General features: G+C 37.0%; 1 protein-coding gene across 2 annotated transcripts; it reads right to left on the bottom strand.

The window, feature by feature from the left end:
• Positions 1-61: 61 nt before the first annotated feature.
• Positions 62-14239, bottom strand: LOC104595832 (Pentatricopeptide repeat (PPR-like) superfamily protein). Of its 2 annotated transcripts, none has more exons than XM_010256746.3 (2): positions 11591-14239; positions 62-901 (listed from the first exon to the last, which is right to left on the bottom strand). In XM_010256746.3, exon 1 carries the CDS (start codon positions 13951-13953, stop codon positions 11701-11703), a length of 2253 nt encoding a protein of 750 aa, XP_010255048.1. In that variant the 5' UTR covers positions 13954-14239; the 3' UTR covers positions 62-901; positions 11591-11700. The 2 variants fall into 2 exon arrangements, with proteins under 2 accessions (XP_010255048.1, XP_010255049.1); XM_010256747.3 differs by having other exon boundaries at positions 62-898.
• Between the last annotated feature and the right edge of the window lie 752 nt (positions 14240-14991).

The following is a 14991-nucleotide window of genomic DNA, read 5'->3' as shown; positions in this document are numbered from 1 at the left end:
CATTCAGTCTCAATTTGGATCCAACAATTCAAAATGGCCAGCTTGTTAACTGGGTCCATCATTTAAGATCGGAATGCAAGTTCCCGTTGAAACAAAACGCAAAGTGGTAACTTCATACAATACAGCAAACATATTTCTTTGTTACAAGATAGCAGGTAATAAAAATTAAAATTTCGTTGTACAGATGCAAGGAACTACTCCGACCAAAAGTTTTTGCAATGTCTTGCACTAGAGGATTCTACGATTTTCACAATGGATAAATCCTTCAAATGATCACCTGCTACAACTTATATAAATGACTGACAAAACATAAAGGAAAGTAGCAAAGGTTGTTCACTTGTTGGGGCTTAACGATTGATAGTTCAAGAGCCTGTCCGCCAGATACTATGTACATCACTCCGGTACATTATAAAGCAAGCCCCATAGACGTTTTAACGCACACTGCATAATAGCTGCTCCTTTCAAGTTTCAACTCAGTTACCCGATTCTCTTCACCTTGGTTGTAGTATAAAAGGAACCCTAAAAAAATGTTCAATCCTGAGGATTAAACTTCCAGCCACTAATCTAGAACTTGTTGATTCCTAATGGGCATGATTCTTTCACCTCATTCCATTTTGGGCATTCTTCTGTATAAACCCACCTGATACCAGTTGGGTTGTTGCAGGCTTCCAAGCAACGGACTCACTTCACTTACACACAAGAATGTTTTCTGCCCATAGGCTTCTTTGCAACACGACTACATGGTCTATCCATGAAGAAAGGATCACATAAATGTGAAAGGCTAGTCTTCAATACAAATATAGCCTCCTTAAAAACCTGTTATGTCTCGATACCCAGTTGTGCATCTCAAGCCAGAGATATTGATGGCCTTTCCAGGACAAAACTTCACAGGGAGATACTTCTTGGAACAAACACAAACAGAATAAATAGTTAGAAATTAAAAGAAACCACAACAACCAGATCCCAAGTTTTAAACACACATTCCATGGTGATGGTGTTAATCATCTCTATCTCAATTTAGATGCTTGGACAGAAAAATGAAGGAATATTAGTTGCGTGAGCAAACAAGAAATAGCTATGTTGCATAAGTGGAAACTAATATCTACAACTTGAATTAAAAGGTCAATAGGAATATTGGTTGCAGCATACGTAATTACAAAACAACCCAACCCGTGCATTAGCAAATAGCAATTTATGTGCTGACTAAATAAGAGATTGTAACTGAGTGAAAGAGAAGAAAATTATACATGGAATCCAAGATTTAAACCTTAGTTTGTTGCAAGTTATATTAAGACACAAGTGTGCATTCAGGCCATAGTTGTCAAGGCAACACCTAAGCAATAAGGTGCTAATGGACAGTTGCCTCACTTAATCACCAAGATATTTTTTACACAGTGCTCTTGAATACTTTTATATTCTCAACTTTTTGGGATTATAATAATAATATAGACATTATTAAACTAAATTATTCGGCTTAAGTTAAAATATTAGTTTCTTTTTATTTTTCTCAGTTCGAATTCTATCAACATGTATACTACCTCGAATGCTCAAAGGCTTCAAAACTTGAACTGATAAGCATGGAAGAACTCAAAATCTTATCCAATCAATACATATTGATTATTTTCACCCATTCTTTTCTTTTCTTCTTTTCCTAGGACAAAAATAGAGGCTCGGCCCTTCTATTTTCTAAAATTTGTTTTCTTTCTTCCAGTTTTTCATGAATATGTTGATTTTCTATGTTTCAAATGAAACTTATACCTTTTATTACAAAGATTATCGACATCTAATAACGAAAGATGGTTGTTGCCTGGAATGGAACATAAGGAATCACCCTAGGATACATGGTTTTTATTCAAAAAAGAAAAGAACATTACCTAGGCAACTAGGTGACAATTAATAATGAAATATGAGTTTTATTAAAAAAATCACTTAGCCTTGCCTCGACACCTTGAAAACTATGCCTCTAGGGTCCACTGTCTTACTTTGACCTTTTTCACAGCTTCTCTGTAGGTCCAAATTACAGTTTCCAGATCTGACAGCCATCCCACTAACAGCTCTGTGTCCCCCTCAATTATCAATATGCCCACATTCAAAGGGGTACCTAGGAAAAATCTGTTTTGGGGTCAATTGTTATCTGAATAATTTATTGGCTCAATTATCAAACTGAATAATAGTTTTTATTTGTGTAATAGATTACTTGATTGATCTATTACAAACATTTACATTTTCTACGAGTTCAAAATTTTCTTTAACTCATTCTATCATGAAGCTCTGAATCTTATGGTTTACAGGACAACTTTAGAACGTATTCTTTTGTCCATAACCTTAGTTTCTTAGCTTTGTTTAACGATTTGAAATAATATAACAATTTAAAAAGGTGTGCTTATGCTTCTTTTATCATTTTATAACATATCATTCTATTTTTGCATATTTGCAATGTTTCCACCATGTCTATAATTTTTACAATATTATCATGCAATATTTCTGACTTTTCCGACATGTTTCCAATATTTGGATGATGACATTTTAAACCTTGATGGTCACAACACTTTTTTGCAACCCTCCAACAAAACATAGACATTTCATTAATCAAATGAAAGACAAAATTTCCCAGTAAATGCATGGTTGTTGTTACCCAAGTGATACATAAACTACCCACTATCATATGATAAAATGAAGACTGCCTCTAGGATCCACTACCTTACTTCTTTAGAATAATAATATTATTAATAGAAAGAGAGAAAAGCTGCTGAGGGAGAGGTTTCCTCAAACAGCCATACAAAGAGATGCCGACAGGCTACAACTTACAACACAAAATCTTCATCCCAAAGTAATGATTTCCAATGTTCTACAAACATCTTGAAACTAAAACCCCTGAAACAGTTGTTAATGGAACTCCATTTTCCCAAGGTTTTTCCCACAGCTGCACACATTTTCCCAAGGATCCACTACCTTATTAGGAATATCAAAAAAAAAAAAATACAAAGGTAGCTGACATGTGGATCGACGAGTTCACATAATCATAACTCTTTCTTGTGGCCTCTAAAAAAACCCAAACATGCCGTAAGTTAAAGCAAGGTTCAAAATATCAATATGATACTCCTAATGCAGGGTGTATCATATGGCCATGGATACGGGATATGCCATGATTAGGTATGTATTCCACGAGTCATGTATTGACATAGTACACCTCCATATCAGGCCCCATCATGCTATATTAATGGTTATTGTCCAATACACACTGATACGGGAAGTGTATTGATGCCTAGTATCACAAAATTATAATTCACCGCTTTTGAATTGTTTTTGAACTTTCATAAAAAAATGAAAATTATAATTGTAAAAACTGAAATAGAATTATAATTATAAAACACTAAAATAAATAATTTAAGATTTAATTTTCCCCAAATTTTAATAAAAACTGAAAACTATAAAAATAATTTATTTTACCTACCTTAAATGATTTATATGTTTTATTTTACATATAAATTATATGTTAAAAATGAAAGCATAATTATTATTTGAAAAAAAAATAGAGTTATTTACATAAATATACCAAAAATATAAAAATTGAAATAGAGTGATAATTATTGTATGATGTGTACATGTTCTAGAGTCCTAGTGTTATTGATTGTAATGCTTCTCTTCATATAACCTATTAAAGTGTGCATTTGTTATGTCTTTATATCTTATTTGTAAATAATTCAGCTTTAGATTTGTATGCATTTCCCTAGCGTATTCAAGTGTTCCCATATCTTTTATCCATATCCATGTGTTTCCAAAGTGTATCCATATTTGAGTTGTCCGATACGATACCCGATTTTGATACTTTGATCCTTGAGTCAAAGGATAAACCAAACCTCCAGCAAGTGCATGCTTGAGTGATTTGGTTTTCACGAGTTCAAATAGTCACAACAGTTTCTTGTGACCATCCAATAAAATAAAAACATACTGCTACCAATCAAATGAAAAACCAAATAACCCGGCGAATGCATGTTTGCTATTGCTACACCAAATGATACAAGAACAACCCACAATAATATAAAATAAAGACTACCTCTAAGATACACTACCTAACTACGACAATCAAGTAATACAAAGGTAGCTTAACATGCAGAGTGAAACCTACCCAATAAGGCGCTCATGGAGGGCCACCTCACTTTATCGCCAAGATATTTTTTATATGGTGCTCTTGGATACTTTTATATTTCTTTTTTATCAATCTTTTATATTCTTAATTTTCTGAGATAATAATAGTAAAACAGACATTATTAAACTAAATTGTTTTGTTTGAGTTAAATTGCTAGTTTTTTTTTATTATTTTCTTATTTGGTAAGTTTTAATCAAGATGTATACTATCTTGAACCCTTGAAGGTTCAAAACCTGAACTAATGAGCATGGAAGAACTTAAATTTTTGTCCAATCGATCAATACTTTCATCCTTTCCTTTCTTTCCTTCTATTCCTAGGACAAAATAGAGGCTCAACCCCTCTATTTTCTGAATATTATTTTCTTTCGTCCATTTTTTCATGAATATATTATTTTTTTATGTTTTAAATGAAGTTTATACATTTTTCTACAAAGATTATAGACAATTAATAGTGAAAGATGGTTGCTGCTTGAAGGGAAAAACCTGATATTGTGTTGTTACAAGAATCCAAATTGATGGAATTAGATGGGAGATGGGTGAGGAGTTTTTGGAGGTCTAGAGGTTTAGGTTGGAGCTCGGCTCCTTCTTGGGGAGCCTCGGGGGGGATTGTAACACTGTGGAAGGAGGATGTGGTGGAAGTAGTGGAAGAATTGATAGGCAGATTCTCAGTTTCCATTAAGTGCAAGAATGTAGAGAATGGGTGTGTATGGGTTTTAACCAATGTTTATGGCCCTAATTCCTATAGAGAGAGGAATGAGATGTGGGAGGAACTATATGCAATCAAGGGGCTATGGGATGGTCCTTGGTGCTTGGGCGGGGATTTTAACGTCATTAGATTCTCTGATGAAACCAGTAATCCCCAACAGGTAGTCTCAACAAGCATGAGGAAATTTAATGGTTTTATTGAGGATTGTGATCTGAAGGAAATACCTCTGCTGCAAGCTAGTTACACTTGGTCCAACCTTCAGGAAACCCCTTTGTGCTCGAAGTTGGATAGATTCCTATTTAACCTTGCCTGGGAGAATAGTTTGGAAAACTTGGTTGCTAGGGCGTTACCCAGGGTCACCTCCGATCACTGTCCTATGCAAATAGGTATTGAGTCTTTTCCTATAGGACCCAAACCTTTTAGATTTGAAAATATGTGGCTTACCCATCCAGATTTTGTGAAAAAAGTGGAGTGGTGGGGTGAGGAGGAGAGAGGGGTAAGATGGAAGGGGATCAAGTTCCACAAGAAATTAAAAAGGTTGAGAGCCAAAATAAAAGAGTGGAATAGATATCAGTTTGGTAGAATTAAGGAGCAAAAATTGGGCCTAATCTCTCGAATAGAGAACTTGGATGTAAAGGAATCTCACAATGGGCTGACCGAGGAGGACAGAGTGTTAAGGAGACAATTAAAAAAGGATTTGGAAGAGGTGTTATTGAGGGAAGAAATCAGTTGGAGACAAAAATCTAGACACAAGTGGATTAAGGAAGGCGATGGGAACACTAGATTCTTCCATGATTTGGCAAATGGGAGACGAAGAAAGAATTTTGTGACCAAGCTAGAGATAGGAGAGGAGGTGTTTACCAACCAGGATGACATAGCCAGAAAATTTGTGGACCACTTCAAATCGATTTATAGAAGGCCTTTGAGAGAGAGGACAATCATGGAAAGGGTGGATTGGCCAAGAATTGATGAAGGAGTGGCAAGGTGGCTGGAAAGGGATTTCGAGGAAGAAGAGATTAAGAAAGATGTCTTTATAATGGATAGATCCAAGGCTCTGGGTCCAGATGGCTTAACAATGGGTTTTTATCAAGACTGTTGGGAGGTGTTGAAAGAGGATCTAGCTGAAGTCTTTAAGGAATTTGCAAACAATCACTCTATAAGCCCTGGAATTAATGCCACCTTTTTGGCCTTGATACCTAAGAAGAATGATGCCAACCACCCAAAAGATTATAAGCCTATTAGTCTGGTGACAAGCATCTATAAAATTCTGGCTAAAGTGCTCTCATTGAGAATCAAAACAGTCCTCCCTACCATCATTAGTGAAACCCAGGGGGCTTTCATTCAAGGGCGACAAATAACAGATCAGATCTTAATTGCGAATGAGTGTGTGGAGGAAATGAAAAGGTCTAGTAAGAGAGGATTCATTTGTAAATTGGATCTTGAAAAGGCCTATGATTTGGTGGACTGGAAGTTTCTATTGGAGGTTATGCAAAACTGTGGACTTGGGGACAAGTGGTGTAGTTGGATCTTTGGGTGTATCAGTACTCGTCACTACTCTATTCTGGTAAATGGTACGGTGAGAGACTTTTTCCAGCTTGCAGGGGTGTCAAGCAAGGGGATCCACTTTCACCCTTCCTTTTTACCATAGTAGCTGATGTGATTAGTAGGATCATTACTAAGGCTGACAGCGAAGATGCCATTAGGGGTTGGGGAATAGGGAGACACCAAGTCCCCGTCACCCACCTTCAGTTTGCAGATGACCTAATGATTTTTTGTGAATGAGGTATTAGTGAAAAGGTAGCAAACCTAAAGGAGATAATAAAAGGATTTGAAAGTGTCTCTAATTTGAGAATAAATCTGGAAAAGAGCTGCATAGCGGGTATAAATTTGGAGGTAGGGGAGGTCGAGGCTATTGCGGAGTGTCTTGAGTGTTCCACCTCTGCTTGGCCTATGTCATATTTAGGGCTTCCTTTAGGGGCAAATCCTAGGGAGAGTAGATTTTGGACCCCAGTGATAGAAAAGTTTGAGAAGAGATTAGCCTCATGGAAGAGGAACTATATCTCTTTAGGAGGGAGAATTACCCTAATAAGAGCTACCTTGGCTAACTTACCTACCTATTATTTGTCTGTCTTTAGGATACCAGTTAGGGAAGCCAGGAAACTTGAGAAGTTGATGAGAGACTTCTTATGGGAGCCGGGACAAGAAAAAAAAGGATCACTTGGTTAATTGGGAAATTGTGTGCAGAAGTAAAGAAGAAGGGGGCTTGGGAATTGGGAGGGTAATTAGAAAGAATCAAGCTCTGTTAGGGAAATGGTTGTGGAGATGGCCTTTGGAAAGAGAGAGATTGTGGCATGAGGTGGTGGGAAGCATTCATGGGAGGTCAGAGAACGGATGGGATGCTGGTGTATCAAGGCAAGCTAACCTAGCAGCACCGTGGAAGGCTATTCACAACACCCTTCCTCAATTCCTCAATTTTATCAAGTATGAAGTTTGTTCTGGCAACTCTGTTCTTTTTTGGGAGGATATTTGGGTAGGAGACTCACCGTTAAAGGACTTGTTCCCTTTGCTTTTTTCTATTTCTTTGTACAAAAAAGAGGTAGTCTCAAAATTTGTTTCACCTTTGGGAACACCCTTAGATCCTACTTGGGATTTTGGGTTTCGTAGAGGACTTAGGGATGCTGAAATTGAGTCTCTTTCTATTTTGCTTGGTTGTCTTAACCAGGTTTGTTTGGATCCCTCCAAGCCAGATAAGAGAGTTTGGACTCCTAGACCCATTGGAACCTTCTCTTGTGCTTCTTTCTTCAAGTCCATCTCTCAACTTTCTTCTCACCAACCCTATCCATCTAAAGAAATTTGGTGCAGGCCAGTCCCCCCAAAAATTATGGCTTTTTGTTGGGAAGTATTCCATGGGAAAGTAAACACTTTAGACAACCTACAAAAGAGAAGACCTTTTCTCTGTATTTCTCCTAATTGGTGTATCCTCTGTAGAGCTCACGGTGAGGATTGTTACCATCTACTAGTATCTTGTCCCTTTTCTGCAAACCTTTGGGCTTGGCTACTTTCGTTGTTTGGGGGTAGTTGGAGTCTACCAGCAGAAGTTCACATGCTCTTCAACCATTCTACCTTTTATTGGCCTACAAAAATAGGGAGAATTATGTGGAGATGTGCTCGTGCTGCTTTGACTTTGACTCTTTGGGAAGAAAGGAATCTCAGAATTTTTCAAGACAAGGAAAGGAACAGCCAAGATTTGAAAGACTGTGTGTTAAACAGGGCAATACATTGGCTGAAGACCTTGGAAATCTTCCATCAATTCTCCTTTAATGACCTTTGGAGAAATTGGTCAGCAGTAGCAAGGTGCTCATCTTTAAAGGACAAATCAATTACAAGCTGGTCTCCTCCACCCGAAGGCTCAATAAAGTTGAACTTTGATGGAAGCAGCATGGGTAATCCAGGATTATCCGGAGTGGGGGGTGCTTTGAGAAATGAGAAGGGAGAGATTTTGTTGCTCTACTCAGGTCCCTTGGGAATTGGGAACTCCATCAGGGCAGAACTCTTAGCTGCTGTACAAGGGGTGCAATTTTCAAACTAGCTGGGGGTACAACACCTAATAATCGAGGGGGATTCCAAAGTGGTGGTGGGTTGGTTAAAAAATTCTGAAGAGGCTATGTGGCGATACAAGAATGAAATGAAGAAATTTAGTTGGTTGACAAGGAATATGTTGGTCACTGTACAGTGGGTGGGGAGATCAGCAAATACTTTGTCAGATGTGTTAGCTAAGCAAGGGGTAAATAGGGAAGAATTATTTTGGGCTCAGTTGTGATTATTGTTTTTCTTTCCTAGTTTACTTGTAAGACTCAAGGAGGGGCTGCAGCTCGTGCCTCTCGTTGGGATGATGTATGAACTCACTCTAAAGTTGCTTCTGAATCAATAAACTTATTATTATTCATCAAAAAAAAGATGGTTGCTGCTTGCTAATGGAACCTAGGAATTTGCCCTAGGATTCATGGTTTTTTTATTCAAAAAAAAATCCCAAATCCCATTGAATAGGTGACTAGGCAATAAGGTGCCCCCTATCACCTATTCTCGCCTCGGCACCTTGAAAATTATGATTCAGGTATGAAAATGGAATAACATAGCTGGTCCTTCACTCAAAACCATTAATCTACATCTTTGTTTAAACTGCTGACCCCATTAACATACTCTGTCCCTCCAACTGACTCGATCTCTCTCCCACTTGATAGAAGCCAGAGACCAAGATTATTGTTGGATGGCAGGTGGATACCAAAGAGAACTTTGTCTATGTTAATTACTTCAACAAAATAGAAATGGATTTTATTTAAATCCGTTTTGATTTGAATTATTATTTTGAACATATAGAAAGGATCTTTAAGCACTACCTAGAAGATGTTCTCACAAGTTTATTAGAAACAACATAAATGTAGAAATTTAGCAATAACCCTATTACCATACAGGAGTAGAGTGTAGAAGCTTTCCTTCTATGGAAGATTTGTTCTCTCTGTGAAATATTTGTGTGGGTGTACAGACCAAAGTTATTAATTAGTCATTCATTTATTTTAAGTTACTAGCACGTGAAAACTTTGCACAGCTGTCAAACACAGACTTTGTTCTATCTGGTTCTTGATCTATATCTATTGTAATCCTGGTATGCCCCACAGCCCCTACCTTCTTCTCTAGCCAACAAACACCGCCCAGCCTTAGCTCTAGCCCCAATGATGTAGAACTGATTGCTCTGGTACCAAGTGATGTAGGTTCAACTGTTCTAATACAGTAATACCAACTTATGTAGCATGGTCTTAGGATGATCAAGTCTCTCAAAATATAATAAGGGGAAATGTAGAGAATCAAAAACAAAAAATAAAAGAGGAGTCAAACATCTCGTCCTAAATCAAGTATGGAATCACTCCAACATTCAAGTTTAATACAAGGCCTTCAATGGAGTCAAACCAAGGAGGAAAAGTTTTGGGAAAAGTGACAAAGGTATGATTTTAATGTACTATGCCAACTAAGCATAGTGCAGGAAAATTTTGAATTGAACATCCTTGTTCTTAAAGCTATGCCCACCAAGTCCTAACTCAAGCACAAACCCTATTTTGTGTTCAATATATTATCATCCAAGAACAAAAAAAAAAGAAAATTTTGTTTCTTTAAATTCTTTCTTCCTGTTATTAAGATTGAAACTACCTTTCTAGAAGCATTGTTAATGGGAATCCAAATGGATAAATACTTTTTTGATAAGTAATAAGATAAGTTTCATTAATAGAGAACCAAATGGATAAATACTCAATCAAATCAATATGAAAAATAAAAAGAAAAGAAAAAAGAATTGTGCTATAGCTTTGTATAGTAATAAAGGAAATATAAAGAAAAAAACACTTCATATTTGATGGATCTCAGCTCAATAGCTAACAATAATTGAGAGAAAGAACACTGGATGTTTAAAAGCCATTTTGTAAGTAGCTGGAAGATGTTGAATACAAAGAAGGCCTAAGAGGCACAAGTTCCAATAGGAAAAAAATTTGTGTCCCATATTCCCTAATTGTAAGAGATAATCTAAAAGTACCCATATCAATAATTCTTTATTTTGTAATTTAAATAGCGATATCAATAATTTCCCAATAACCTTTGAGCATCACACCCAGAAGAAACAAAAAGGCATAATTTTATTCTCAATCTTGTCATTCTCCCTTGCAACAATATCATGAACCATATATAGACTTCATCCCCTAACCTAAAGACTTGTATTCACTCTCCAATCCATACCTAAAGTTGGAATTTCAAACTAACTAAAACTCCTAAACATTGGCTTTTCGAGCCATTACAAGTTTGGCATGAATTTCTAATAATTAACTTTTAGAACAAATTGCAAACAAAATAAATTCTATAATTACTTAAAAACTAATTCAAAACATGAAAACATAAAAATTAGAAATCCTGTTGCAAACTCATCAATTGTCTGTAAATTGGTAATAACTCACTCAATGATTCAAGTTATGTCCTAATCACATTTTGGTCTTGTTGAATGGGTAACTAATAACCTATCTAATGACACCAAAATCAAGTAAAATGGTAAATTTGGAACTTTCATATTTAAGATGCAAGTTGGGTAATGGACCTGAGATTGATTTCTCTCTGATTTTTAGTCAGGGCCCAACTTTGATTATCATCTCATTCTTGTTCCACATCACCCAATTCTAGCCCAAATCCCTCAGTTTATCACCCTTACCTGTATTCGTTAGCATAATTCCTTACCTTTATTTTGGTAACAAAATCCCTTACCTACATCAAGGAAAAACTATTAACCCCGAGATCATATCTAATTTGCTTTTGCTAGATAAACCCCAAATATTTTAATTTTGGACCTTCATACAGGACCTCCTAGACCTTTCCTCTATCAAGCCCCCACATTACCATCTCCAAGGTGTATATGAACATAATTGTTTGCCTGGTTTGTAAATAGAGAATAAACTATTTATGGCATGCAGTAAGGTGTTTGAACATAACAATATCTTGTTAGTTGTCAAAGAACCACCAAACATCTCAATGTTTTCAAGGGCATTCTGTTAAAATATCAAGCATCAAGATGGACACAATAGAAAGTAACAACACATTCAAACAATTATTAGCTAATGATCAATGATCTGTGGGACAATATAAACTCTTTAAAGAGATAAAATAGCAGATCATATAGAAAGTAATAAAAAGAAAAAACTCACCATGGTTATACATCACCAATATGAGAATGCCAAAGGTATTGGTGCCCCAGAGCATTCAATGGGGATGCTAGGTGAGAAAGCTTTGGGTTCCACTGAAGCACCAAATCAAGTTATTTCTGTTCATTATGTGTCTTGCCAAGAAGACATCTCTCAATTGCTTCATCACAAAGCTCAAGAGTCATCTCCATGTTCCCTTCTCCATAGTTTAGGTCCACAAAAATGTTGTATATTTCTCTATCTGGAACAAGACCTTCTTTCCTCATCTCTTCAAACAGTGTCTTTGCCTCAGTAAATTTCCTCTTTTTATAGAGCCCCTTGATGAGTGCATTGTAAGAACTAGCTCTGAGGCTAAACCCTTTCTCAACCATTTCAGTGTGGAAGTAGCATGCCTCTTTCATGTTCCTGGCTCTACAATGCCCCTTTATTAATATGTTATAGGTGTCACTGTCAGGCATGATCTCTTGAGCACACATCCCTCTATAAATTTCAGTGGTTGCCTTCATATTATTTCCAACAGAGTACTGCTTCATAAGAGAATTATATGTGGTTGCATTTGGCTTTATACCCTTATCAAGCATCCAGTTTAGTAACCTCTTACCATCTTCTAGCATCCCCGACATACAAAATCCATTCATAAGCACATTAAATGTCACAACTGTTGGTTGAAGCCCTTTATCCAGCATCTCACGGAGAAGCTCATGAGCTCGTACCATCTGTCCTAACTTGCAATAAGCATCCATTAGAGTGGTATAAGTAATGGTATCTGGATGAAGCCCTGCCATCTCCATGTCTTCCATGAGCTTAACTGCCTGCATGATATTTCCAGCCTTGCAAAGACCATTAACTAGTGAATTATATGTATAAATATTCAGCTTCAGGCCCTTTCCGCACATCTCATGGAGAAGTTCATTTGCAGTTTCCACCTCCCCGCGTTTACAGAGGCCATCAGCCAGTGTTGTGTAAGTTACAATATTCGGGGTCAGTCCCATCTGAACCATTTGATTGTGAAGAGTAAAAGCCTCTTTCATCTGACCTGCCTTGCAATAACCATCAATAAGCGTGGTATAAGTAACTTCATCTGGATTCAATCCCTTACTGAGCATCTCATGGAAAAACTTTTCAGCTTCAATCACCTTTCCACTTCGACAAAGCCCACAAATCAGAGCAGTATATGTTATAGTGTCAGGAATAAGTTTCTGGCTCCGCATTTCATTGGAAAGTCTATTTGCAGCAGGCAAATTCCCAGATTTGCAGAACCCATCAATAAGTGTTGTGTAGACGACATTATCTGGAACTATACCATGATTAATCATCTCCCTCAATACTCTCTCTGCTTCCACTACTTTATTGTTTCTACACAAATAAATGATTATGCTATTGTAGGTAAATGGGTTCGGCTTCAAACCTTTTGTGCCCATGTCTCTTATGAGCTCCAATGCACTTTGAAGCTCCCCAACATGACAATAGCCATCAACAACAGTACTGTAGCCTATAGCATCTGGCAAGCACCCCTTTGATTCCATTTGAAGGAGAAAGGAGTGAGCTTCCTTTACTTTCCCTAACCTACAGAGAGTGTGAATTATAATATTGTATGATGCAGTATTCCAGCAAACACCAACCTCAGGATATTCATTAAAAATCTTCAATGCTATGTCAGCCCCATTAGAGATGTTTGACAAACGAGAGAGTAGAAAATTACAGGAACCAACAGAGATAACCACCCCATAGTTCAACATTTTGTCAAACAGTTTCCTTGCCTCATCAAACATGCCAATCTCTACAAGGACTTGAAAGAAAATGTCAAAGACGAGGGGATTGCAACCCCAGTCTTTATAGGTGTAAATCAACCGTTCAACAAAATGACTAAATGAGAGACCGACATCAAGATTTGGCTTCGTCCAGAAGTCACTGATAAGTCCACGTGCCATCTTTGGCTTTTTGGAAGACACAGCAATCTGAACAACGATGCAACGGACTTCCAGCGACGGATCTTTACGCAAGCATGCCCAGTCGAAGAAATCAATAACCAATTTGCAATCGTTCTTGATTTTCATGAGTACCCAGATGATGTGATCAGACCTGAATTTGGATTCAAATGATCTTAATATTCGGTGGAGGGGCTCGGAGCGGCGTTGCTTAATGGCGGTTGAAAGGTGAAGGACAAACTCGGAATCTCTAATAGTGGGTTTTTTCGGGGAATAATCGGGGAAAGGCCTGGTACCGGAGTAGACAACGGAAGAAAAGTTGCGGCTCAAGCTCCCGAAGAAGAAGAAGAATGAAACGGCATTTTGAGAATAACCCAAGTGAGAAGAGTAAGGGACCTGAAACCGAAGATGCAAGGAGGAGAAAGCATACCTCTTCATGTCTGTGGGAGACCCATGATAAGAGAAAGAGAGTGGCAAGCTTGTTCATGCAGTCGCTCTCCATTTAGGACACAAGAATTTCATGGTTTCGTAGGATGCTGCTCGCTGGATCTTTGATAAAATGTCGCAGAGGCTCGACGCGGGCTCGGTGCGCCGTCTATTAGGCCCACTAGAGGTAGGAGTCAGAGACCGGCAGGGACCTCGTCTCAACCACAAAGGGTAGGATGTGCATGTGCATGTGAGGCGCCAGGTGTGAGGAGCAGATCCGGTCTCACCACGAATGTAGACTCAGGACTGTGTCTAAATTTAATTTACGATGAATATCTCGTCAACGGTTTGCGTTGCCCAAAATGGGGGCTCAAATCTCAATGGATTATAATTGCTACATGTTAGTCAGTTATTAGTTGCCTTTCTCAAACGAGTCAGTTTGTGAAGAGTACCGCAAAAATAGAAAAAATTAATGTTGTATATATGGTTTTATACTGAACATTTTTGTATTTACACTTCCAAATGGGCCTGGATTGATTGATTGATTAAACAATGAGTGCTGATTCGTTGGTGTATTTCATGGTTTGGTTAATCGAATTATGGACATTTTTTGTAAATTGAATCGGTTTTATTGGTTTTTCAATTTTTTTAAAATCGAAATTGAACCGGTTAATTGGTCTACTGGTTTTGGTTTTTGACCGATTCGGTTCTTTAGTTTTTTGGTTTTTTATATTATATAAATATATGTATAATATTATATTATAAATAATAAATGATATATAATATATTTATAAATAGATTATTATAAATATAATATATATATATATTTATATATAATTCATATATATTTATATATAATATATAGAAAATATGTGACATATATTTAAAATATACATATAAATATATATATTGGTCGGTTTGGTTAACCATCGGTTTTTTCTAAGGTAACTGAAAACTGAACTGGTCCTTCAGTTTTTCAAAAAAACCAAACCGAAAACCAAACTGATCGGTTTGATTAACCACATTTTCCCATTCGATTTTCTTAGTTCA

The sequence above is a fragment of the Nelumbo nucifera genome, chromosome 5 (genome assembly GCF_055504915.1).
Source record: "Nelumbo nucifera cultivar China Antique chromosome 5, China Antique-T2T, whole genome shotgun sequence".
Classification (NCBI taxonomy): Eukaryota; Viridiplantae; Streptophyta; class Magnoliopsida; order Proteales; family Nelumbonaceae; genus Nelumbo; species Nelumbo nucifera.
The sequence above is the reverse complement of the archived record's forward strand: the minus strand, read 5'-3'. Positions and strand labels throughout refer to the sequence as shown.

Excerpts from the sequence above, each read along its gene's own strand:
- LOC104595832 (XM_010256746.3), bottom strand. The coding sequence starts at position 13,953 with ATGAAGAGGTATGCTTTCTCCTCCTTGCATCTTCGGTTTCAGGTCCCT.